The sequence below is a fragment of the Leptinotarsa decemlineata genome, unplaced genomic scaffold (genome assembly GCF_025532065.1).
Source record: "Leptinotarsa decemlineata unplaced genomic scaffold, Ldec_3_MD MMD2_tig00000882_RagTag_RagTag, whole genome shotgun sequence".
NCBI classification, from domain to species: domain Eukaryota; kingdom Metazoa; phylum Arthropoda; class Insecta; order Coleoptera; family Chrysomelidae; genus Leptinotarsa; species Leptinotarsa decemlineata.
The window spans coordinates 12,104,780-12,127,054 of record NW_027412556.1 but is presented as its reverse complement, the minus strand read 5'-3'; the positions used below and the strand labels follow the sequence as shown (position 1 = coordinate 12,127,054).

The 22,275-nt window shown below is 35.7% G+C and overlaps 1 protein-coding gene across 3 annotated transcripts in view; it reads right to left on the bottom strand.

Annotated features, from left to right (window-relative positions):
* GC (gamma-glutamyl carboxylase) overlaps window positions 1-22,275 on the bottom strand; it is a 36,497-nt gene that overhangs the window by 14,038 nt on the left and 184 nt on the right. Inside the window, exons 1-5 of one of the 3 annotated variants that reach the window (XM_074175022.1) lie at window positions 9,056-9,305; window positions 6,232-6,387; window positions 5,993-6,158; window positions 4,153-4,338; window positions 1,696-1,859 (exon numbers count right to left, since the gene is read on the bottom strand). In XM_074175022.1, the coding sequence (XP_074031123.1) occupies window positions 1,696-1,859; window positions 4,153-4,338; window positions 5,993-6,158; window positions 6,232-6,387; window positions 9,056-9,212 (829 nt within the window). In that variant the 5' untranslated portion in view covers window positions 9,213-9,305. Of the gene's footprint in view, window positions 1-1,695; window positions 1,860-4,152; window positions 4,339-5,992; window positions 6,159-6,227; window positions 6,388-9,055; window positions 9,306-22,275 lie in introns of those variants that run through there. The other 2 variants (XM_074175023.1, XM_074175024.1) reach the window with 2 other exon arrangements.

The window sequence follows — 22,275 nt, the reverse complement described above, 5'->3', positions numbered from 1 at the left end:
GTACTCTCACCATCTGACCTGAAAGACCACTCAACATACAAACTAATCGGATTCGTTAAGAAGCTGTGTTTATTTGGCCGAGTGTGAATAGGTGTGTGCCACAATGAACCCTTATGGGTTACGGTGGAGGGTCGAACAGACCCACTCACTTCAGACCTACCTACCTACCCCGCAGAAGAGTTCTGGGTCAATCATGGCCTTGGATGGGCCTTCACGGGCTAGAATATCGACCTCCTCGTTGCCTTATGATCCTCATGTTTGGGTACCGAAGCTAAAGTGGCCCTATTTTGGGTACTTAGCTCCTTGAGTGCGCTCAGACAGCTTTCCACGAGTCTTGAGATGACTAAAAATGAGTTGAGCGTTTTAATTGCCGCCTGGCTGCCGGAGAAAATAGCAATGTTGCTAAGAATGTTACCTGAATTATCAATACTTCATCTGAGATACCAGAACGGTCATAAAATATCAAAATTACTGACTACTGATACAAAAACACTATTTGTGATTGCTCCAGATATCAATGGATTCTAAACTAGTTGTCAAAATTCAAAAGGGGAGACCTGCATAGTTACTGTTGAGGGTAAGCAACGATCACATTGCTCTATTCATCCTCACAGCAGAAATTACATTAATGTTTTGAGACTCCAGTTAACTCCAATGGAGGTACCCGGTGGTATACATAATCTTGAATAGTAGCTCTGAGTTCTATCAAGCCCTTGTACCTTTCCAAACGCGATTACGTGAGTACCCTCTGTGTGTGCGAATTCTTCCACAACTGATTTGTCGGTATGGCGTAGGCGACAAATCCTTTTTTATTCAGAAACTCAGGTTGTTACACTCTCCCTCGTGATTTCAATATACACCGATCCACAGGGATCCAATTAACTCCCGATGCTGCTAAAGATCCTCTGGGGACCTTTCGTTAAAGAAATAGTGTCTTGAATGTAAAGACCAATTCCACATCTAGCAATAATTTTTTTGTAAGGGGGTATACATTCAATTAAGACTATGACGTGCTACTTTTTGAGAATTATTTTGGAATGATCGGAAATCAATAGCTTCGGAAATTCGGAACATGTACTGAATGACCAAATAGAATTGAAGAATTCCCCTTTATTAAATATGGTTTTCAATGTTGAAATTAGCGATTAGTGGATACGTGAACACAGGTAATTTTCAGGTAATTTATACTTGTATTAAAATGAGTTTGTTGGTGAAATATATTTCCTAATGTTTCTAATCATTATATACCTTAACTCAGGTAGAATTATCAGCAATTGGATAGGTAGAACTAAAGCAATAATTAGGAAGAAATAACTAAATATGAACATGCTTGGAAAACCCATTATATAGTAAAACACGTGTTGCCATTTTGTAAACTGTCCGTTGGAAAACTCACATTAGAGTGTTACTGGGATACGTTATAGATTTTCAATGTAGTTTCCAATCATTTTCCTATATATTTTTTTGAAAATCGTGTTTCACCAGATTCCTCAATAGAAACGTTTATTAATTCATAAATTAACGAGATATATTATTGGAGAGTTTTATTAATACAGTAGAATCCAAAAAGATGGTTTTTATAATTTATGTCTGTTGTGTCTGTGTTATTAAACAATCTCTCATATATTAAAGACCGAGAACTTCTGCAGCTATAAAATTCCGAAAAAACAAATCCAACATAATACCTATGCATACCAATGCTGAAGAGCCGTGAGTTCATCAAATGGAAACAGGCGCAAAACAACATTGCCACTGGCCTCGTGAATTCAACCAACATCCAAAATCCTATCGTCAAATCCAGTAGGAACCCGAACCAGTGAATGATGATATAATCAATTTGTCCGGAGGTGAGTAGTAATCTGAAAAACGCTATGATAAATTTAGTTTTTCTTGTAGAAGCTTAACTTATATAATGACAATTAATTACTGTTTTTGAAAGAGCTGCAATGACTGAAAGTTTTTGAAAAACTGATTTTCTTGTGAATCAAGGCAAAAAATAAAGGCTTTCGCTGCCGAGGTTTTCAGTATAACTATTTTCTATGGGTGTGAAGGCCGTAGATTTTTGAAATTTTTTCCTGACGTTGCGCTGGCGCGAGTGGCTAGCTTCCTCAGAGATTTTTACATCCTGAGTTGATTTATGATACACTGTTTGGAACCTTTGGTGTAGTAATGAATATTACTGGAGTTTTTTTCCAACACCAAATCGTTATATTTAACACTTCGACACGTGTTTCGATCACCAAGTGATCATCTTCAAAGAGGAAGATAAAAGATTAAAAGATTTAATCTTCCTCTTTGAAGATGATCACTTGGTGATCGAAACACGTGTCGAGGTGTTAAAAATAACGATTTGGTGTTGGGAAAAACTCCAGTAATATTCCGGAGTTGATAATATAATGACAATAATTATAATAATAATAATAATAATACTACCGCAGTTGACCGAGTGTTAGAGCGGATATATGAGGAGAGAGGGTCGAAGAGAGGAGTTGCTGGATGTGAAGAGAAGCTGCTCATCGATAGATGTGTAACGCAGGACTCGATACAATATAAGCGTAACCTCTCTATGACCTGGATCGATTACCGTAATACATTTGATACAATATCGCATGAGCTCATCTTGCATTTGCTCAGATGCCTTGCGTTATATATCAAAATAGTGAGATGCATTGAACAACCGATACCACTTTGGCGAACTCGCTTCATCATAACATCTGGTCAAACAAGAGTCCAAACAGGGTGGGCCACTTTCAGAAGGGGTTTATTTCAGGGTGATTCCCTCAGTCCCCTTCTCTTCTGCATCTCACTATTGCCATTATCCGTTGCGCTCAAAAATACTCGAGGGTATAATTGAGGCATCCTCGGAAACCGGAGGCACAATGTCACCCATTTGCTTTATATGGATGAACTTAAACTTTATGCCTCTGGAGAGAAGGATCTCCATCAGTCCTTGAGGATGGTGGAAGAGTACAGGCATGCTATCGGTATAAAATTTGGGATAGAAAAATGTGCAATGGTCCATCTCAAAACAGGACGATGCGGGGACTACGAAGAGGATGTGCAGCTCGTAGATGGAAGCATCCTACACCATTTGGATGCCGGAGAGACGTATACTTACCTCGGGGTGGAACAACGCCACTCACAAGAAGTAACATCAGTGAAGAACTCTCTCCACGGCAAGTATCAGTACAAACTTCGACAGATCTGGTCATCGAAACTGTCGGGGAAGAACAAAGTTGCTGCATTAAATATGCTTGTCGTTCCAATCTTACTCTACTCGTTTGGAGTAGTGAAGTGGACTCGGGAGGAGCTGTATCAACTCGACGTAAAGACCCGAAAAATGATGCATCTCTACAGGAGTTTGCATCCCAAATCGTACGTTCCACGGTTGTACTTGCCCCGACAACAGGGAGGCCGTGGACTTTTGAGTTTGGAGTGTCTATATGAGAGAATGGTACTGGATACAGCCTGTAAAGTCGTCAGGAGTTCGCATTCCCTTATCTGCATGGTCCGTGCTCATGAGAGAGCAGGAATTGGAGCATTTCTCTTTCGGGCAGCTGCCCGAGCAGCTGATGAACTCGGTATAGTTTTCGACATTGAGCGAGGTGACCACAACTCTGTCACCGAACCGAGTCACAGATAAAAGCCGCAGAGATCACCTCATTTCTGCGGAAACACAAGGATGAACCAATGCCTAGGGATCTTCTTCAATAACATTGGAGATCTTGGAGATCAGCATGTCCAGCATATGCGGTCTTGGCCTATATCCATCGACATAACATGGCCCTAAGAGTGCTATATTATTATCTACGGCACTCTTACGGAATTGACGAGACACTGGTGTTGCCGTACGCACCGGGGGATATTGAATCCGTTGTGGGGAACGAGAGGTGCCGGATTTATTGAAACTATTCGTTCCTCACCCTCAGGCTCATACAAGCTAATAAGCCTGATGTAGTCCTTCTCGACCACCAGAGCAGGACGATATTTGTCCTTATATATATATATATATATATATATATATATAGCTGCAATTTTTGCTGAATAGTGATGGAGTTTGCGATAATCTTATTCTTTGATATTGTACTATTTTTTTATTATATTTGAATAAACTTTTCAATTCTTTTCTTTTTTCCTTCCATTATGACTCACCTAAATGGTCCAAAAACCCAATGTTTTCCCAAGTCACTCATAGAATAACCCTCCAGCCATTCGACATCAGTTTTTTTCAGTCCAGCCAAAAAATATAACATAAAAAATTGGTACTTCAGGATGAAATAATTCCAATATGGAACATGTCGGTTTCGCTTTGAATCATCTAAATAGCCGTCAATCGAGCTAAAAATGAAAAATAATGAGAAGAATACATCTCATAATACTTTCGAATCAATTCGAAAAGTATCCGCTAAAAAGAATAATTGAACTATACCACTTCAGTTTAATACATTTATTGGTTATGATACTGTGAATTTTAATGAATATTAACTCTGAGACAATTCTCATTTCATAAATACAATAAATTCATTAGGTTATTACAAAAGTTTTATGCATTTTATGAGTCTACTTTGGATTATATTATCTCAGTGAATACTCATTCAATTTATTCGAAATATACTCCATTTGAATTAGTGCACTTTTTCCAACGTAACGCGAGTCGATTAATTCAGTCAGCATGAACATTCATCGCTCGGGATTAGATGATATCGACGAAGGCCGTTTTAGCTTGGTCCTGATTGGTGAAGGTTCCACCGGTGAGAAAGTTATCGAGGTTATCGCGATTGGCGAGAGATCTGGGAAGTATGGTGGATGAGGCAGAACTTCGACGTTTCATTCGTTTAATTTTCGGACGGTGATTTGTGAAACGTGCGAACGGGCGTTGTCGTGGAGAATGATCGGACCTATTCTGTTGACCAGTGCCGGCTGCTGCTGACACAATTTTCGGTACATTTCGTCGATTTCCTCACAAGAGGACTCTTTCGTGGTGGTTTGGTCCGGTTGCAGAAATTTATAGTGAATCTAGCTGAAGGTTTTGATCCGTCAACATTTATTCAGAACAAAATTTAAACGGTTCAGCATTCACATTTGATTTTCAAAAATTCTGTGATAAAAATCTGTGAACAAAAATATTACAGGGCATAAAATTGAACCTTGTGGTGAATCTATAAACGAGAATAACTTTTTTCGAGATCAATTGCCCTAACCCCAAACTGATATTTTTGCACTCGACGCGTGTTTCGCCAACAAAGTTGGCGACAGCTTCTAATCCAAAAGACTAGAAAACACAGAAAGGTCGGGGATTTACGAAATCAGTTGTCAAGATTTCAACAGCAAATACATCGGCCAGAGCCGACGAGCGATTAAAATCCGCTTCAAGGAGCATTGTGCACACATGAAATACGGAAGGATAGAAAAATTCAGTGTCGCCCAACATGCTCTAGACAAGGACCACAGAATTGGTGAAAACAATCTGAAACTGATTAAGCATGTGCATGACACCAGGCTACTCGATGCATGTGAGAGTCTAAAAATAGCAAAATGTAAGAACAGCATGAATGGCGATAAGGGACCTATCCCGTTTAGCCCACTTTTTAATCTTCTGTTAGGAAGAGAATAATTACCAAGAACTTGCAGGTAGTTAATTACCGAGAAATTTCATATTGGACTTCAGGTATACAACCGCAGGTAACAAATTTTAGTATATAAGGATTAACCAAACTAGACTAGGTATCAATTTTCTTCTCCTGAGGATGCTAACTTTGTTGGCGAAACGCGCGTCGAGTGCAAAAATATCAGTTTGGTTTTAGGACAATTGATCTCGAAAAAAGTTATTCAACTTTCATACCAAAGGTTCCAATCTCATCGTTATTTATAAACTAGAGTTGAAGAGTTTCAGGTCTTGTTCAACTTTCAATAGTTTTATCGCTCACAATATAGTTCATCGACTCCAATTCGAAATTCAACCAATCAGGATTGAGTTTGAAAAACATCTTACAAAAAATGATTGGCACATGATCCCATAAGCAGTATTGTCACAACTCCAAAGAGGTAACTATGGTTATTCCAGAAAGATTTGTCCATCAAAAAGATATACCAATATGGAACTCCAAATAGAATTACGCTGAGTCTGAATTTATAGCCTAGCATGATTCCGCAACTTCCTGTAATAAAGCAAATCGTTAGCGTTAGTTCAAAACAATCAAAATATTATGTAAGGAAAATTTACATACCCACCTAGCCACATAAGTAAGTACATCAAAGAAACATATGGATATCCTGGATTAACTAAAAATGGAAACAATGGAAAGTGGCAATCTTGAGGGTTTCCCCATCTGATATCTATAATAGAACCGCCTCTTTCTTCCGATAAATCTAGTAGCATCAGGAAACCTGAAATATACTGTGATGTAAAAAATATTTTATGAATTCAAATTATACCATGTGTGTGAATAATACTAATTATTATACAGTGCCTGACGTAAATAGTCCTTCCCCTCATAACTTTCAAACGGGGCAAGACAAAATTGTTGTAAAAACCCTACCGGCAGTGGCGCAAACATCCCAGTGTCGAAAACCAAACTAGGTTTGGTAATGCTCGCAACAGCTGCAAACTAACAATAAATGAAAGCAAAGAACTTCACAATCGGAGAGTTAGGGATAAACTATTCACCAATCCCAACGGGTCTAGATCCTTCTGGTCGGTAGCTGAAGCTGTTAATCAAAACTTCAAAATTCACAATTCCACCACTAACACAAGCAGATGATTCAATTGCAACAACAGCCATAGAACAGCAAATCTCCTAGCTGAACAATTTGCGTCCCACTCCACAATAGATTTTCTGGGAAAGGCACCACCCTTTATTCCCACACTAGAAGCAACAATGGCAACAATTACTTTTCGACAACGTCTAGTCAGCTCAAACAGCTCAATATCAATAAGGCGCCTAGTCCTGATGAAGTGCCCGTCATTACACTTGAAAAGTGCGCGAATGAACGCGCACCAGTAATTTGCAAACTTTTCAACCTGTCTTACAAGGAAGGGGTTTTTCCTTCAAGTTGGAAGATTGCTCGCGTTCAGCCTATTCTCAAAAAGAACAAGAAAAATCTTCCAAATAACTATAGACCAGTCGCTTTACTATCAGTGATATCAAAAATCATGGAGAAAGCAGTAAACTATCATATCGTCAAATATTTGGAAGGCTTCAACATCTTGAGCGATTATCAGTATGGCTTTCAGAAACAAAGATCAACAGGCAACCTTCTATCATATGTCACCACTATTTGAAATAACACATTCAAAAAACATGTAGAGTCAAGAGCTGTTGCGCTTGATATTCTTAAGGACTTTGACCGTCTGTGGCATGAGGGTTTGCCGACCAAACTTCGATGCTTCCCTGCAAGTGGTTGTAGATGAATATCTCTCGAATACTTTTACCATCAACGTTGGGGTTCCCGAGGAATCCATATTGTCTCCAACCCTCTTTTATTGTATATCAACGACTTATTGGAAAAAACCAAGAATCCAATATATTGCCTTGCACGACAACCTACTTGTCTCGTCATTTCATTTGTATTCCAGGATATCGGCTGCAGATGAAATTCTTCACCGGCAGCAGGAGGTTGCATATCTTTATTAGGATCTAGAAGTGATATCAAGTTGGAGTGAAAGTAACCAGGTTCAATTCAATGTCACAAACACCCAGACATGTTTCCTAACCAGATAAAATAATGTCAGTACAGACAATTTCGCTTTCTGCTTCGATAAGTTTGTTGGGGGTTAAAATGAACTCCTATATGTCTTGGCACAATCATGTCGCTGAAATGACGAAGCAACTTTAGATGCTTTGTAAAACTAAGATCAGACCTTTTATTGTTCTCATGTATGGAGCTCCGTCCCTATGCATACTCTGAAGCTGTTGGATTCCATCCAGAAAAAAACTATCTGCCTGGCTAGAGACACAAACATCACAAGCAACCTTGATAGTCTGGAACATCGAAAAAAGGTTGGAGATTTGTCTCTCTTCTATAGATACTTTCACGGGAAGTGTTCAAGTGACTTGGCACATTATTTTTCACCAAGAGCAGAACATATCAAAAATACGCGACAGACTGTGGCTGCTCATTGAACTTCACTGTTTAAGAACTCTTTCATTTGGAGAACTGCGTTTATGTAGAATAAACTTCCTGAGAATGCTTTTCCATCAATTCAAATTCAATGTGAATCGCTACTTTCACACAGGCACCACTCTCAGACTGACTTGGGGATTTTCCTGCAGTACTTGTGTTTTGTCCTTAACAAAAATAATCTTTTTCAGTACTTTTTGGTAAAAAAAGCAGTAGCCATCACATGTAGCCAAAAGAGGGCGCTATCAACTTTTTTCAAATTGGAAGGAGGCTTTTGTGATATTTCGAATGGAGGATATTTCAACTCTCCACACAACGAACTTTATTTTTTTTTTATTTCGAAAACCGGTTGCGAAGTAGTAGCATTTGAGCAAATGTTCATAATGTTCTCCTTGAACGACAGTGAAAAATGTATTTAGAACTGATGTCTAACATTTTGGAATGTTTCTGGGGTAATGTTGGCACAAGTTTCTGAATTTCTGTCTCTAAGTTCCTGTATTGTCCCAGATTACGAAATATAAACTTTCAATGAATATTACTGAAGTTTTTTCCCAACGCCAAACCGTTATTTTAACACCTCGACACGTCAATTTCAAGAGAAACATCAAACAATCCGAATTGACCATGCCTACCAATCCACATGCCTGAGTATGTGATCCAACCAATTCCTTACAGGGCTAAACAAATGTAGGGTGCATGATCATCTTGTTGGAAAACAACTGCAACAATTGAGTCATCTCAGTTGTTGGCAAGATTTTCGAATATTTTTTAACGAATTTTGCATTTGAATATACATCATTCAAACATCATATTAGATCAGTCGAAATTATTTGGCATATATAAAACATAGTTCCTACGTAATATTCAAATGAGAATAAGATTGAGAATAAATACCTTATCACGACACTCACATATTTTAAATGAAAAAACTCACCGAATAGGCATCTTATAATACCCAAGCTTGACGGATCGGTTGGCCGATAAAAGTAAAGTACGATGTCTTTAAAGGTGATGTGTCTTAGTTTCTTCCAAGTATTTTCCACCATGCGTCCAACTGAATCTCTACATTTCAACTTCTCCCCATTTTCCATATTCCTGCCTGTACACAAATAAATTATTGCACTCACGTTTCAAATCAAACATCTAGACTCCACTACGATAAAATAATAAACAATCTGGGTGATAATTTGAACTTTGACTTATTGTTTAAGAGAATTAGATGCGCTGCTGTATACGAGGTGAAGTCTAGTAGTTGTTATATTGTTGGAGGTGGACATAAAAACGTATTAATGAAATATTTTTTTCCACGTACATCGGTTGAATACTTTAATCTTCAACAGAATACACTGTGTTTTTATATGTAATGGAAATGGCTGATACTTGATCAAAATCCATAACGTATTAAAGTAAGTAGACATTTTGCGAACTCATGACATTACATTAAAAAATAATTTTACAGAGGAGAACATTTCTCTTCCAAATGCAACACGTCATAGAATGTTTCCAGTATAGTGATTCCAATAGCAATGGTGAACAATGCGAAAAAAGAGATACCAGTGAAATAGAACCGAATGCATTTGAATATTGAAACACAGAGAGTATGTTTCAATGTATATGAGAATCTACAACTCAAGTTTGGTTTCGAGGGAAACAAACTATTACAAGCAACATCAGATTTGACCAAAATTCCTTTATCAACCATACGTAAAATAGTCAAAATAAATCCTTATAAACGCAAGACGCGATGTGATACGGGATTACCAAAACCTTCAGATGTTCATCTAATAAAATCATTGAATAAAACAATATACGACTGTTACAAAAGCAATGAGATTCCTACAACTAAAATCATAAGGAAGAAATTGAATACCTCCATCCATAACGTGAGCTGCTGTGACAAACTCTTCAGAATTGGATAAACTAGGATTTACATTTAACATAATAAACAAACGTCAAGCAGTTATGGAAAGAAGAAAAATAGTGGAGTTGCGTAACAAATACTCAGAAGAAATAACTAAATATAGCTAAAACAACAGCAAATTTTCTATTTGGATGAAACTTGGTATGACACTCACGACACAATTACGAAAGAGTGGACTGATGGTTCATGAATGTGTACGCCTAAGATGCCTGCAAACAATGGATCGCGACTAATCAGTGTGCATTGCGGAGGGAATAAAGAATGGGTTCTGAATTCTTTGAAATTATGTGGGAAAAACTTGAGGACTGCAATAATGACTATCATAAGAACATAGAAGCTAATATTTTTGAGGAATGGTTTGAGAACACATTTATCCTAAATGTGGATACGAATAGTGTAATAGTTCTTGACAACGCTTCCTATCATTCGTGACAGCTCATCAAAGTACTGAGTAAAAATTCGAGGAATGATGAAATACAAAGTTTTTCAATGAATATCAATTTGTATTTTGAAGATTACTATACCAAAAATCAACTACTTGAAGTTTTACAGACTAAAAAATTTTAAAAAGCGTATTCCCTTGAGAGTATTGCTGAAACGTATGGACACACCATACTGAGACTTCCACCCTATTTTTGTGTTTTCAATCCCATCGAAATGATTTGGGGAAATCATCAGACGTAAAAATTATTTTCCAAAATTTGATAAGAAGGTAATAGAGCTAATTAAAGAAGTATTTAATATTACCGAAGAAGACTGGCAGAAAAGGATTAAAAACGTTTTTTTTTTAGTTGAAAAACACTATATTTATGGAGATTGGACGCTTCCATATTAATGGTGAGAATAAATTCATTATCGATTCACATGACAACAGTGATAATGAAACAGAGAATATGGAGGAAGAATTATCAGAAGCTTTCGAAGAAAGTTAGTGAAGTGTTTTTGAAGCGATCGATTTTTTATATATGTGAGTAAGAAGTATTCAGAAGTATTTCCAATTATTTGATTATTTGAATCCCTACTTATAATCTTAGAGACTGGAAATGTACGGTAAAATGGATTAACAGGGTCTCTCAGTCAAAAAATCAAACTCTGCTTTACTTTGCCAAGCTTCCGCTTCTAATAGGAAGCTTCTTCAGGGCCTATAATTTAATGAGTTGTGAATATTTTTGTCATTGAATAACATTACAAATCATACTTACAGTAAAAATGAGTGAAAAATAATAAATTCAACATATAAATTGACGAAAAAGTTATACATGTATAGGATTTTTTGTGGGTTTGACAAATGTCATACGTTCACATGAATGTCATTTTTCAATGGGTATGATGATTTCAAAATTTTTGAAAGAGTTATTGATTGATACAATTTTCATTATTATCATTATTATTATGTTTTTGATGTAGTTCCAGTAAGTTACTGTGTATACTACTGAGATTAACAATGTCAGTTTTCTTATTCATACAATCAGAAGACTTATTAATTTCAACCATTTCAAGAAAATTGCGTTTGGAAATACTTTTTTCTGTATGTAAAACTTTGATATTGGAGTAATTTGGTTTATGTCCTGTTTCTATAGAGTTCTATAGAAACAGAAGTTAATATCGGACATAGCACCATACTGATGATGGGCCAAAAGCCCGAAACACGTGTCTATGGTTTGCTACTTTTTTGAGTGATATGTCCGATATTAACTTCTGTTTGTATATATATATATATATATATATATATATATATATATATATATATATATATATATATTTATATATATATATATATATATATATATACATAATTCAATAATCAGAAATTATTATTGTATTACAAAATTAGTTGTATTACAAAATTAGTTAGCTACCTAACTATATTATCAAAGGGAAACTGTTGGAATGTAGGTTGCATTATATCGTTTACTTGAACTATACCAAAATTATTGATACGGATCTGATATACTTCAACAAGATACGAATACACTCAGAATATATATAGGGTTGCTCACTGGAAACTGTTCATTTAGAGAACACTTGGACAAATAAACCATGAAATATGGCTATATAATGGACACCCGAGTTGCAAGTAAGGCAATGAAGGGATACTCCACATGCGATCACTGGAAGCAAGCAATTTATAATCAATCAAAATTACTTATGTTCAAGACAATGTGACGACTAACATGTTCTTCCTGTACAAACTAGTACAGGTTAAAAAATGTTAGGATTTGAGGAATACTCAATGACCCTGCAGTATTTTCTGGTGGGAGAAAGTTGATAATTTAGACAACTCTCAAGCAGTAGAAAGGTATTGCAAAAAACTTAATGACGTTAATAACTATTCAATCTTCAAAATTTACTGATCGCAGTTGATGATAGAATGAAATTCAATGCAAATGGCAATAAAAACATGCATGTTAAGGGTTTCACACCACTCACCACCCTCCTATGATAGAAAATAAACCTTCCCTTGGCGACGAGCGCAAACAAGTGGTTGTATCTTGGGTTAGTTGTATGTGCGACAATAGTCGAAGACGCTCCTTTTATCTACTAAAAGGTTTCCATAACAACCGCAAAATAAGATATTTACATCCAATCGATAGGTAGGTAATTTGTTATTGATGGTCGCAGGTCCAGATTTATAGCCATAGACATCTTCATTAGCTTCACCTTCGTCCAGTGGCAGAGTGAGTTTGAGAGTTAGTGTAATCGTATGAAAAAATACTTGTATCTTATGGAATGAATGATTACTCGAAATATTGACTTTGAAAACAATTGAATTGAACACTATTTTCTGCCTCATTTTTCAAAAGTTGAAAAAAATTAAATGAAGCGAATTCTCAGTATCAATAGTGACAGCTGTCAAGCTACAATACTCTCTGCTAAGGTGACACTGTGTAGATTCTCATCTACATAGTCGATCACAAAAAAATCCTAATCCGAACTCAAAGCAGGAATGTGCTTTTTTGTCAAATACTTTGGTTCGAATTTATTCTAAATTCGATGATTCATTTCCGTGAACAATTCTTTTACATATTACAAACTTTGTGTAACTTGTGGAGCTGTTCCAAGTCTCTTTCCGTTGAAAAGTTAAGAATTATCATTTTTCCCTAGTCTCAAATTCATACACCAATAACTTCGCAACCGGTTATCCAAGTTCAAAACAGTAAAGGTTGTCTATAGAATTGAAATACCTTTCCACGAACGGTCACAAGACCCGTCTTTCTGTTTGAAAAAAAAAGTTAATACTTTCACGAGGACCTTCAACTGGAAACCCAACCTAAGAAAAACTCTGGACAGAGTCTGGAAAATAGCAAATCTCCTAAAAGCGCTAAGAGGCAAGCTCGGAAAATGCATCAGTAAAACTATTACACACATATGAAATGTTCATAAGACGCATCCTGGACTGTGAAGCCATGATCCACTGCACGCTCTCCCCGAGACGATCCCACCACATCCTAACAACCAAGAGAAGTATCCTACGCAATATCCATAACCTTCCCTTCCGAGTTCCCTCCCGAGATCTGTATAACTTAGGATTTCAGGAACTCCAAGGCCAATACGCCTCCAGAAATTTAAGAAGCACCAACACCGCCGCCATCAACACACTGACCACCCCTTGGAAACCTCGTGGGGGCTCCAGAAGGATTCCGAGGAAGAAACTCCCGTTTTCCCTGGGAGTCATGGAAGACCCTCCGGAGCGGATCCGGTAGTGATCAGATAGTGGACAGCACATAGCCTGGAGCACACTTGCCCTCTCCTACCCGAACCTGAACCGCAAATGTACCCGGACCAACCGCACAATCAAACAACACTACCCTGCACGCATCAAAAATCGTTGAAACTAACCAATAACTTAGATTGAGATAGATTAGATTAAGATAGATGCAAACGAATGTAACGAAAAATCCATTTTAAAAACTGTAAATCTGTTTTTCCGTTAACCAGCTGTCGCACCCTTACGAACAACAACACTCAGAAGTCGAAACTTGTGCGAGCTAAGGACTAACGAAGTCTTACTTTTCTACATGTGATTCCTAACACGGGTTGGACGATAGCAGGTGAAAATCGATCGTTCAGCCTTGGGCTTGAACCACCGACCAACACGGCGGTCGATTTGAGTGAGTGAACAAAGCACCCACGTCGAACCGACCGGCTACCGACCGGATCGGATAAACGTCTTGAATTGAAAATCGAAATAATTTACCTTTTTTTGCATCTTAAAAATGATGGTCTTCCATATGGCCTTGAAATAAGGTTATTTAAGTTAATGTCGTCCACTTTCAAATATTATGTGTCTGCAATAATACGGATATGAAACATTCTGTTGAAAACATTTTGAATACATTGGTTGAGGTTCTTCATCCACTGAGAAAATGTGCATTTTGATCAATTTGAAATATCATGGGATATGTGATATACTTATTACGTTTATTTCAAAAAATATATGTAGCATCCTAAACGAATGTCTTGCAAATGACGATCATAAATACATAAATTTAAGTCGTTTCAAAAAGAATCAAAATAATTGGTCTTCCTCACCATTCTAAAATGACGTGGAATTAACATTATGTAGTTGGAATTAGGTACTCATAATTTTAGTCTCCAAATGTTAATTTTCGGTGTTATTATGCGACAATTAAACACTGTTTATTACGTTTTTGATTCATCAAGGGAATTGAACATTTTCGTTGAATAAGAAAATACTTTTTAGCACCAACTCAAAATAATGAACGACATGAAGGAGAAGATCATGTAAACATAATTCATAACACATTTCTATGATTATCTCATTACAAACGTAATTGTTTAGAACTATTTTGATCGATTTACATACATCTCACGGTTATATGGGGGGTCTTTATTCACACAATAGAATCCAAAACAATGATTTTCAAAATGTATGTCTAGTTGTCTGTCTGTCTGTCCGTTTATACGCGCTTATCTCAAAAATGACGATTTAAGTACAGTTTTGACTAATGTACAAGTTCCACTCAACATTCAGTATTTGATTTATTTCAATCGATTCATGACTGAAAAAAAGTAAAAATCACGTCAAACATTTTTTGGAAAAAATATAAAATTGTTATCAGTCGATTTGGCTGAAATTTTGGTTGACATAATTGAAAGTTTGTGAAACGATTTTTTCATAAATCAAAAATGGCCAAACACATGAGGAAATTGAAGTCCACGATTGAAGCCGCGTGCGACAGTTAGTTTTAGATCGTAAATGGAACATTTACACAAATTTAGGGTGACGTTAGTGAAGATGAAATTTTGGAGGATCAGGTAATACTAGAAAACTACAATATTTTTGACATAAAATCTATGCCAATAACTTTCGAAGATAGGATTCCTGTTTTACCAGATATCGAAAATGATTCGGATAATTGGAGCAGTGAAAATGAATACTCCCTTTCTGTAATAATAGCTCAGGAATTGGCAAAATTATTTATTTGAACACAATCGGTTTCAAACTGCCTCCCAACTTTGAAACAATTTGCTGAGACATCTGGACCAAATGTTACTGGAAATATAGAAACGACATCCGAAATGTTCCTCTATATTTTTCCTAACCGACTTTTGGAACACATAGCTTTTCATACTAATTTATATGATTTGCAAAAAGCTGGGGGAATTGCAATGGCTTTGTACCAACTAATATCACAGAAATAAAAGGTTTTATTGCTATCAATTTGATAATGGGGATAAAAAAACTACCATCTTATAAAGATTATTGGTCCTCCAGGGTTGAACTGAGAGACTGAGAGATATATAAGTTCCATTATGTCAAGAGACAGATTTTCTTGGATTCTGTCGAACATACATCTCAATGATAACTCAGTACAGCGAGGCAGAGATACATCCAATTTTGACAAGCTCTATAAAATTATTAGATATATTACCAGAGACGCGCCAAGTAACTTCGGCGCCGTCGTGCGAAATATTGATAAGCGCCTTTATCAAAATTACCAGGGTAGAAATATTATAATCAATCACTCCTTCACATTTCAGCGTGGAAAACTATGAAATTTTTTCTACATCTACCTAGATTTTTTTTGAAGAAAACAATAAGTACACAGTACACTTATAAAAAATAATATATTGAACACTATATTGGCTATATTGCACAATAAAACAGAACAGAATAAAACTATGTTAAAGTTATAAAACATTACTTAAAATTATTAAAAAACTGAAGATCAAATAAAACATATTTAGATTGCGATTCTTTTCTAAACAAATACACTTATTATGATGAAAACCAACGGAAATTTCTTATAGAAATTGAACTTTTCTTGCTTTACCTTTGGCAAATTAATTAATTAGATTTTCAATATTCAGCTCCTTTAACAACTCAGATTCTATAGAAATAATAGCAAGATTTTCTAGCCGCTCCTGACCCATTCTAGATCTTAAGTAATTCTTAATTAGTTTAAGTTTAGAAAATGATCTCTCGGCTGAAGCTACAGAAATCGGTATAGTTAATAATATACGTAACGCAATAGTAATGTTTGGGAATGAGTGGGCCAAGTTATTTTTTGCAATGTAATTAAGTGTTTCTACTACAGATGTTACCTTTCCGTCGCAAATTTGTAGAAATTGTAATTCGGTTAAAAGTTCCGTTCCGTCTATGTCTCTCTCGTTTCGATTTTTGTCAGTTAACGCTTCTTCAAGTTTTTTACAAAAAATTAAATTGATCTTCATCAGAATACTTGCCGAAATCCTCAGTATTCCACAAAAATTTGAAAACATTGGCATGGGAGTATAACAGCTTAAATCTCTCATTTACAGATGAAAGAGTAATATCTAGCATTCCAAAAAAACAGTTGACTTTGAATTTTAATTCTTGGTTTTCAATTGGCTGATCTTCACTTTCATAGGAAAATTGTTTTTTTATTCTTCGTGGCCGTAAGGTTTCTGCACTTTTGAATTTCGCATCTACGTCCAAGGCAGTTGCCAATTCTTTGGCATCTACCAGCATCTCACTGAAGCCTTTCTTCGCCACTTCGCCTTTCCGATAACGTTTTACAAGTTTAAACAAGAAAACTCTTGCCGGGAATACGCGGCGCCTACACTTCTAGATAAGACAAGTAAGTAGGTAGTTTAAATAGCATTAATTTCAAATTTCACCACCGGTCAGCATTGGTGAGTAATAAAATTTCACCATCGGTATTGGTAGAAACATTTTTTATGTTGATTTTTTGTAAAGTTTCAAAAAATCCTTAGTTTTGGATTGAATATTTATTCAATTTTGCCAACTCAAAGGGCGCCTTTAACGCCTTGGCGCCGTCGTGCGCCGCACGACCTTGCCCATATGGACGGCGCGTCCCTGTATATTACTCGAAACATACAAGAATGCCCTGAAACCCAGCAAAAACCAGGTTATCGAGAAGTCAATGATCAGATTCAAGGGTCGAAGCCTTCTGAAACAATATATGCCAAATAAACCGATAAAACGTGGCTATAAAGTTTGGATTAGGGCGGAAGAATCAGGATATGTTTGCCAGTTTCAGATTTACGACGGTAAATTAGGACTGATAACAGAAAAAAAATCTTGATAGAAAAGTTGTTCGTGACCTTACAAGAGAGTTGGTTGGAAAAGGATATCATATCTACTTCGATAATTTTTTCAACTCTATCGAACTGCAAAAACGTTTACAAGCAGAGACGATTTATGCTTGTGGGACGGTGAGAAAAAGTAGGAAAGATTAACCAAAAGACATTGTTGGCGATAAACGCTTGAAGAGGGGCGATTGGGATTGGCGGGTTAGCATAAATGGACTGACTTTTCTAAAGTGGATCGATAACAGACCAGTCCACTTTTTGAGTATCTATTTGGATCCTACCAAAACTGATTCTATTCGGCGTAAGAATAAAGATGGTTCCGTTCAAGAGGTTAATTGTCCTGTATGTACATGAAATACGTAGATAAGATGGATATGCTGAAGGTATGCTATGAAGTCGACAAAAAAACGAAAAAGTGTTGGCATCCGAAAAAAGTATAAAAACAGTCACTACCCTATAGAATTGAATTGAATAAAAACAGTCACTTATTTCAAATTCAAATAATAACAAACAATAGAAGGTGTATAGTGTATAGAAAGTGTATATAAGCGTATAGAAAGTGTATAGTTTTAGTCTACTTATCATTCTATTCTATCCACATAATATTCTTCCAAACTATAATAGGTTCTATATCGGAAAGAACTCTTTTTACTGCTTTTCTGAAGCTGGCGATGGACGGTATATCTTTCATACTATTTGGAAGGTGATTGATTGTACATTTTGCATCCGTTATATATAATTGAATCCTTAACGAGGGTGGGAGATGGTAGGTAATAGTAGTTTGAGATGGTTACTTTGACGGGTGGGATATCTATTCCCTTTAATGAAATTTTGTTTGTGTTCATTTATGAGACACACTGTTTCAAGTATAGACACTACCGTGAGTGTGTTGTGTTGTTTGAAGTGAAATTTGCACGAATCGCGAAATTTTAGATAATTCCAAACTTCATCTGTACGAGAGACAATAAATATTTGCCCTCTTTTAGTGATATCGTCGATGACTACGCCTCTGGTCCAGATCGAGCTGTACACAACACTGATTTGGTCTGACTGAGGTGCAGAACAAACAAGCTGGAAATACACCCGATATTCTGTATACATGAATAACTTATTGTCGAACATCCCACAACCCACATTTCACTTTCCGCTTTTCGCATTGATGCTTTCGATCTTGATATCCTGATGAATATAGCATAGGGAATATCTGCTGAACTAAGTATTTCTTTTGAATGCAAATGCTCTCTTTGAACTTCTAACTCGAGTCAAAACCTTTGGCAACTGTTTTCAGAACGCAAGGACATGCAAAGTATACACAGGAGATAAAATAAGATAAAAAACAAACAAACCTACTTGAGTAATACTTCATAAATTCTGCACTCAAAGATGTAAATTGGACGCAATGAGCACTACTTATAATGAATTTTTGATATAAAGGGTCTTTTAGTGGTATACTATACAATGGCACATAATAGAATAGCGTTTATTTATCATCATCAAAAGCATAGAGTACAATAATAATTATAATTTTCTGATTGATTCAGCCGTTACTTGATGAAGATCCATAGTAATTTCAAAAACTACACCTCACGATTTGATCTCCACAAACTTTATTTGAAAAAATATAACCACAACATGTTTCGCTAGCACAGTAGCTTTCTCAAGTGTATGAATACTTCAAATTGTTCTTACATTAATATTCATAAACTACAGGTAACCATAATTGAGGCTACCTCCAAAAATTACCTGAACCTCTCCCTAAGGTATCTGTTGAATTATAATTACCTGAAGCATATTACCTCACATCTAAATCTTGGATTTTAAGCAAACAAGTTCAATAATGGTGATCTATTCAAATCTAGTTGGTTATTAATTAGAATGTTTGAATTTTTAAGTTTATCAATTTCCATTGCTTCCAAATGATTCAGTTTCAACCTTTATTTTCTATGTGCAAATCTGTTTAAAATCTGTTTTTCCGTTAACCAGCGACAACCCTCAGAAGTCGAAACTTGTGCGAGCTAAGGATTAACGAGGTCTTACCTTTTAACGTGTGATTCCTAACACGGGTTGGACGGTAGCAAGTGAAGATTGATCGTTCAGACTAAGGCTTGAACCACCGACCAACACGGCAGTCAATTCGAGTGAGTGAACAAAGCACCCACGCCGAACCGCTTGGCTACCGACTGACCAAAACTTCGAAGTATTCGTTAAAGATATGATTTTCTTCTAGAAGATGATTTGAATATGTTAAATTTGTTTTCATATTTACATAGTTCGTATAATGTTCCTGGATTCGATTCCTTAATGTTCTGTCAGTTTGACACATATATATCTTAGGGTACGTTCCACACTTTAATGTATATAGGTACTCCTGATTTCTCGAATTTGGATGTCTTGTCTTTATTATTTTTAACTAACTTTCCCAACGTATTACTTGTTTTATATGCAATTTTAATATCTCGTTTCCTCAAAAATGAAGCCACTTTTTCTCTTGGTTGTCCAAAATACGTTAAAACCATTGTTAACCGCAATTTGATTGATGATATTGAGTTCTTTATTGAAAGTATCTATTGAAAAAAGAACATTGACTAATCTGTGAATCATGCTATTATGAGCTGCTACTTTGTGTTGATAAGAATGGGTAGAATCGTATAGTAATATCCGTATATAGGACGGTTTGTGATAAATTGAAAAAGCATGTTTGTTATTCCTTCTATTAATTGTTGAGTCCAAGAAATTGATTGAGTTGTCTGCTTCTATTTCAATAGTGAATTTAATGTTTTCATGAATTTTGTTAATATCCCTATGAAAAGTATCTAATTGCCTCTTAGTACCTGTAAAACATGCCAAAACGTCATCCACATATCAATGCCAATAAAAGAAATTCTTAATCAAAGGATGTTTAAAGATCGACTTCTCTAGATTATCCATGAAAATTTCTGCAAGTAAGGGGCTTAATGGATTTCCCATAATTAAATCTTTTGAGGAGGAATAAATATTGTTGTTGAATTGAAAATAATTTTGTTTGAGGCAAAACGATAGAAGGTCAATTATTTCCCATTTTATGACTGGGTTCACTCTATTTTTATCTAATAATTCTATTACTAAAGTAATAGTATCATCAGGAGATATGCTGGGAAATAGATTCTGCACATCAAAGGATAGTAATTTTGCGTTGTCTGGGTATGTTCTCTATTTTATTGATTAAGTCATATGAATTCCGTAGACTGAATTTTGGTTGGAAGTGACATTGGTTCAAGATGATATTGATTCGCCTTTCTGATAATTTCACTGATGGTGCAGGATAACTCTGTTTGTGCAGTTTTATGAGAAAACTCAATTTCGTTTCAATTGAGGGGGGTAAGTATGTTGTCGTGAGGAAGTATATAACTTCAGCAATCACTTTGGTAACGGGGTCCTGGACAATTTCTCATACAGTATGTTAGCGATGAGAGTATTGACCCTTTCGTAATAGTTCGATTTATCCAGAATCACTACTTTGTTGCCTTTGTCGGCTTTCAAATAAAAAACGTATTTGTATTTCAATCGCTTGATAAATTTCTTTTGGTGTTTATCGTCGTTTATTAAATGTTTCCGTTTATCTGTTATGTTCCTGGAGATTTGATTCCTGACTTTCTCCTGAACTAGTCCCTTCGAGGAATCAGGTATATATTGAATCGAACTTTCAACACTAGTAACGATTAGCTGTAGGACTCTCTCGGAAAACGGGATGCAAAATTTTAAACCGTTGTTCACAATGTTGATTTCTTCCTTATCAAACGATTGTGATGAATGATTTTTGACAATATTTATGACTTTCGGAGTGGCTTCTTTTGGTTTATTCTTAGAGAATCCTGATAAAGGTTTTAGCTAGGTATTCATATATCTATATCTTTATATTACCTTCTTTTTCTTTTTTTTTCTTTCTTGTTTTCTTCTCTTCAAGCCCTCATTTATTTTTTTATACATTTTCGGCATTGGTGGAAGAGCAGAGATGCGAATGCAAATTCGCGATCTGAACCAAAAGCCATTTGCAATCAAATACAAAGTGTTTTTATTTTTCTCTCTCTTGTATTTTGTTTTTTGTTATTATCTTGTTATTTTAATGGGCAATAAACTTATTATTATTATTATTAAGTCAGAATTCAAGAAACATTCCGAGATTGAAAGGGAATTTAACACAATTATATCATAATTAAATTCGGATATTTCAATCTCACAATAGTGATACATTTCAACTTGGAACCCGGAATATTATTAAATTGGGAATTTTATTGAATTTTCATGTCGAACTCGGAATTGTTCAATTTCATTTTCAACAAAATGTTTGGCCCTCACGGAGGCGTAGAGGGTCGACAAGTGATTTTAAAAAATTACGCAAAATTTTGAGTTCAATGTCAGAATTCAACAACAAATTCGAAATTTAGAGAATTGAATTTTAAAGTCATTATGAAGATGCAGAGCTTGGACCAAAAATATTTTTGAAAGATCACTAAATTCTGAGTTAAAATTTAATAAAATCTTCATGTCAGTCGGAATTTAACAAAAATTCCGAAATTGAAGTCAAAATTCAACAAAATTACCACCATTGAATTGTGACTTTCAACTCGGAATGTTATTGAATTATGACCGTGAGCTTTAATTTTTATTGAATTTTAACTTCGAACTCGGAATTA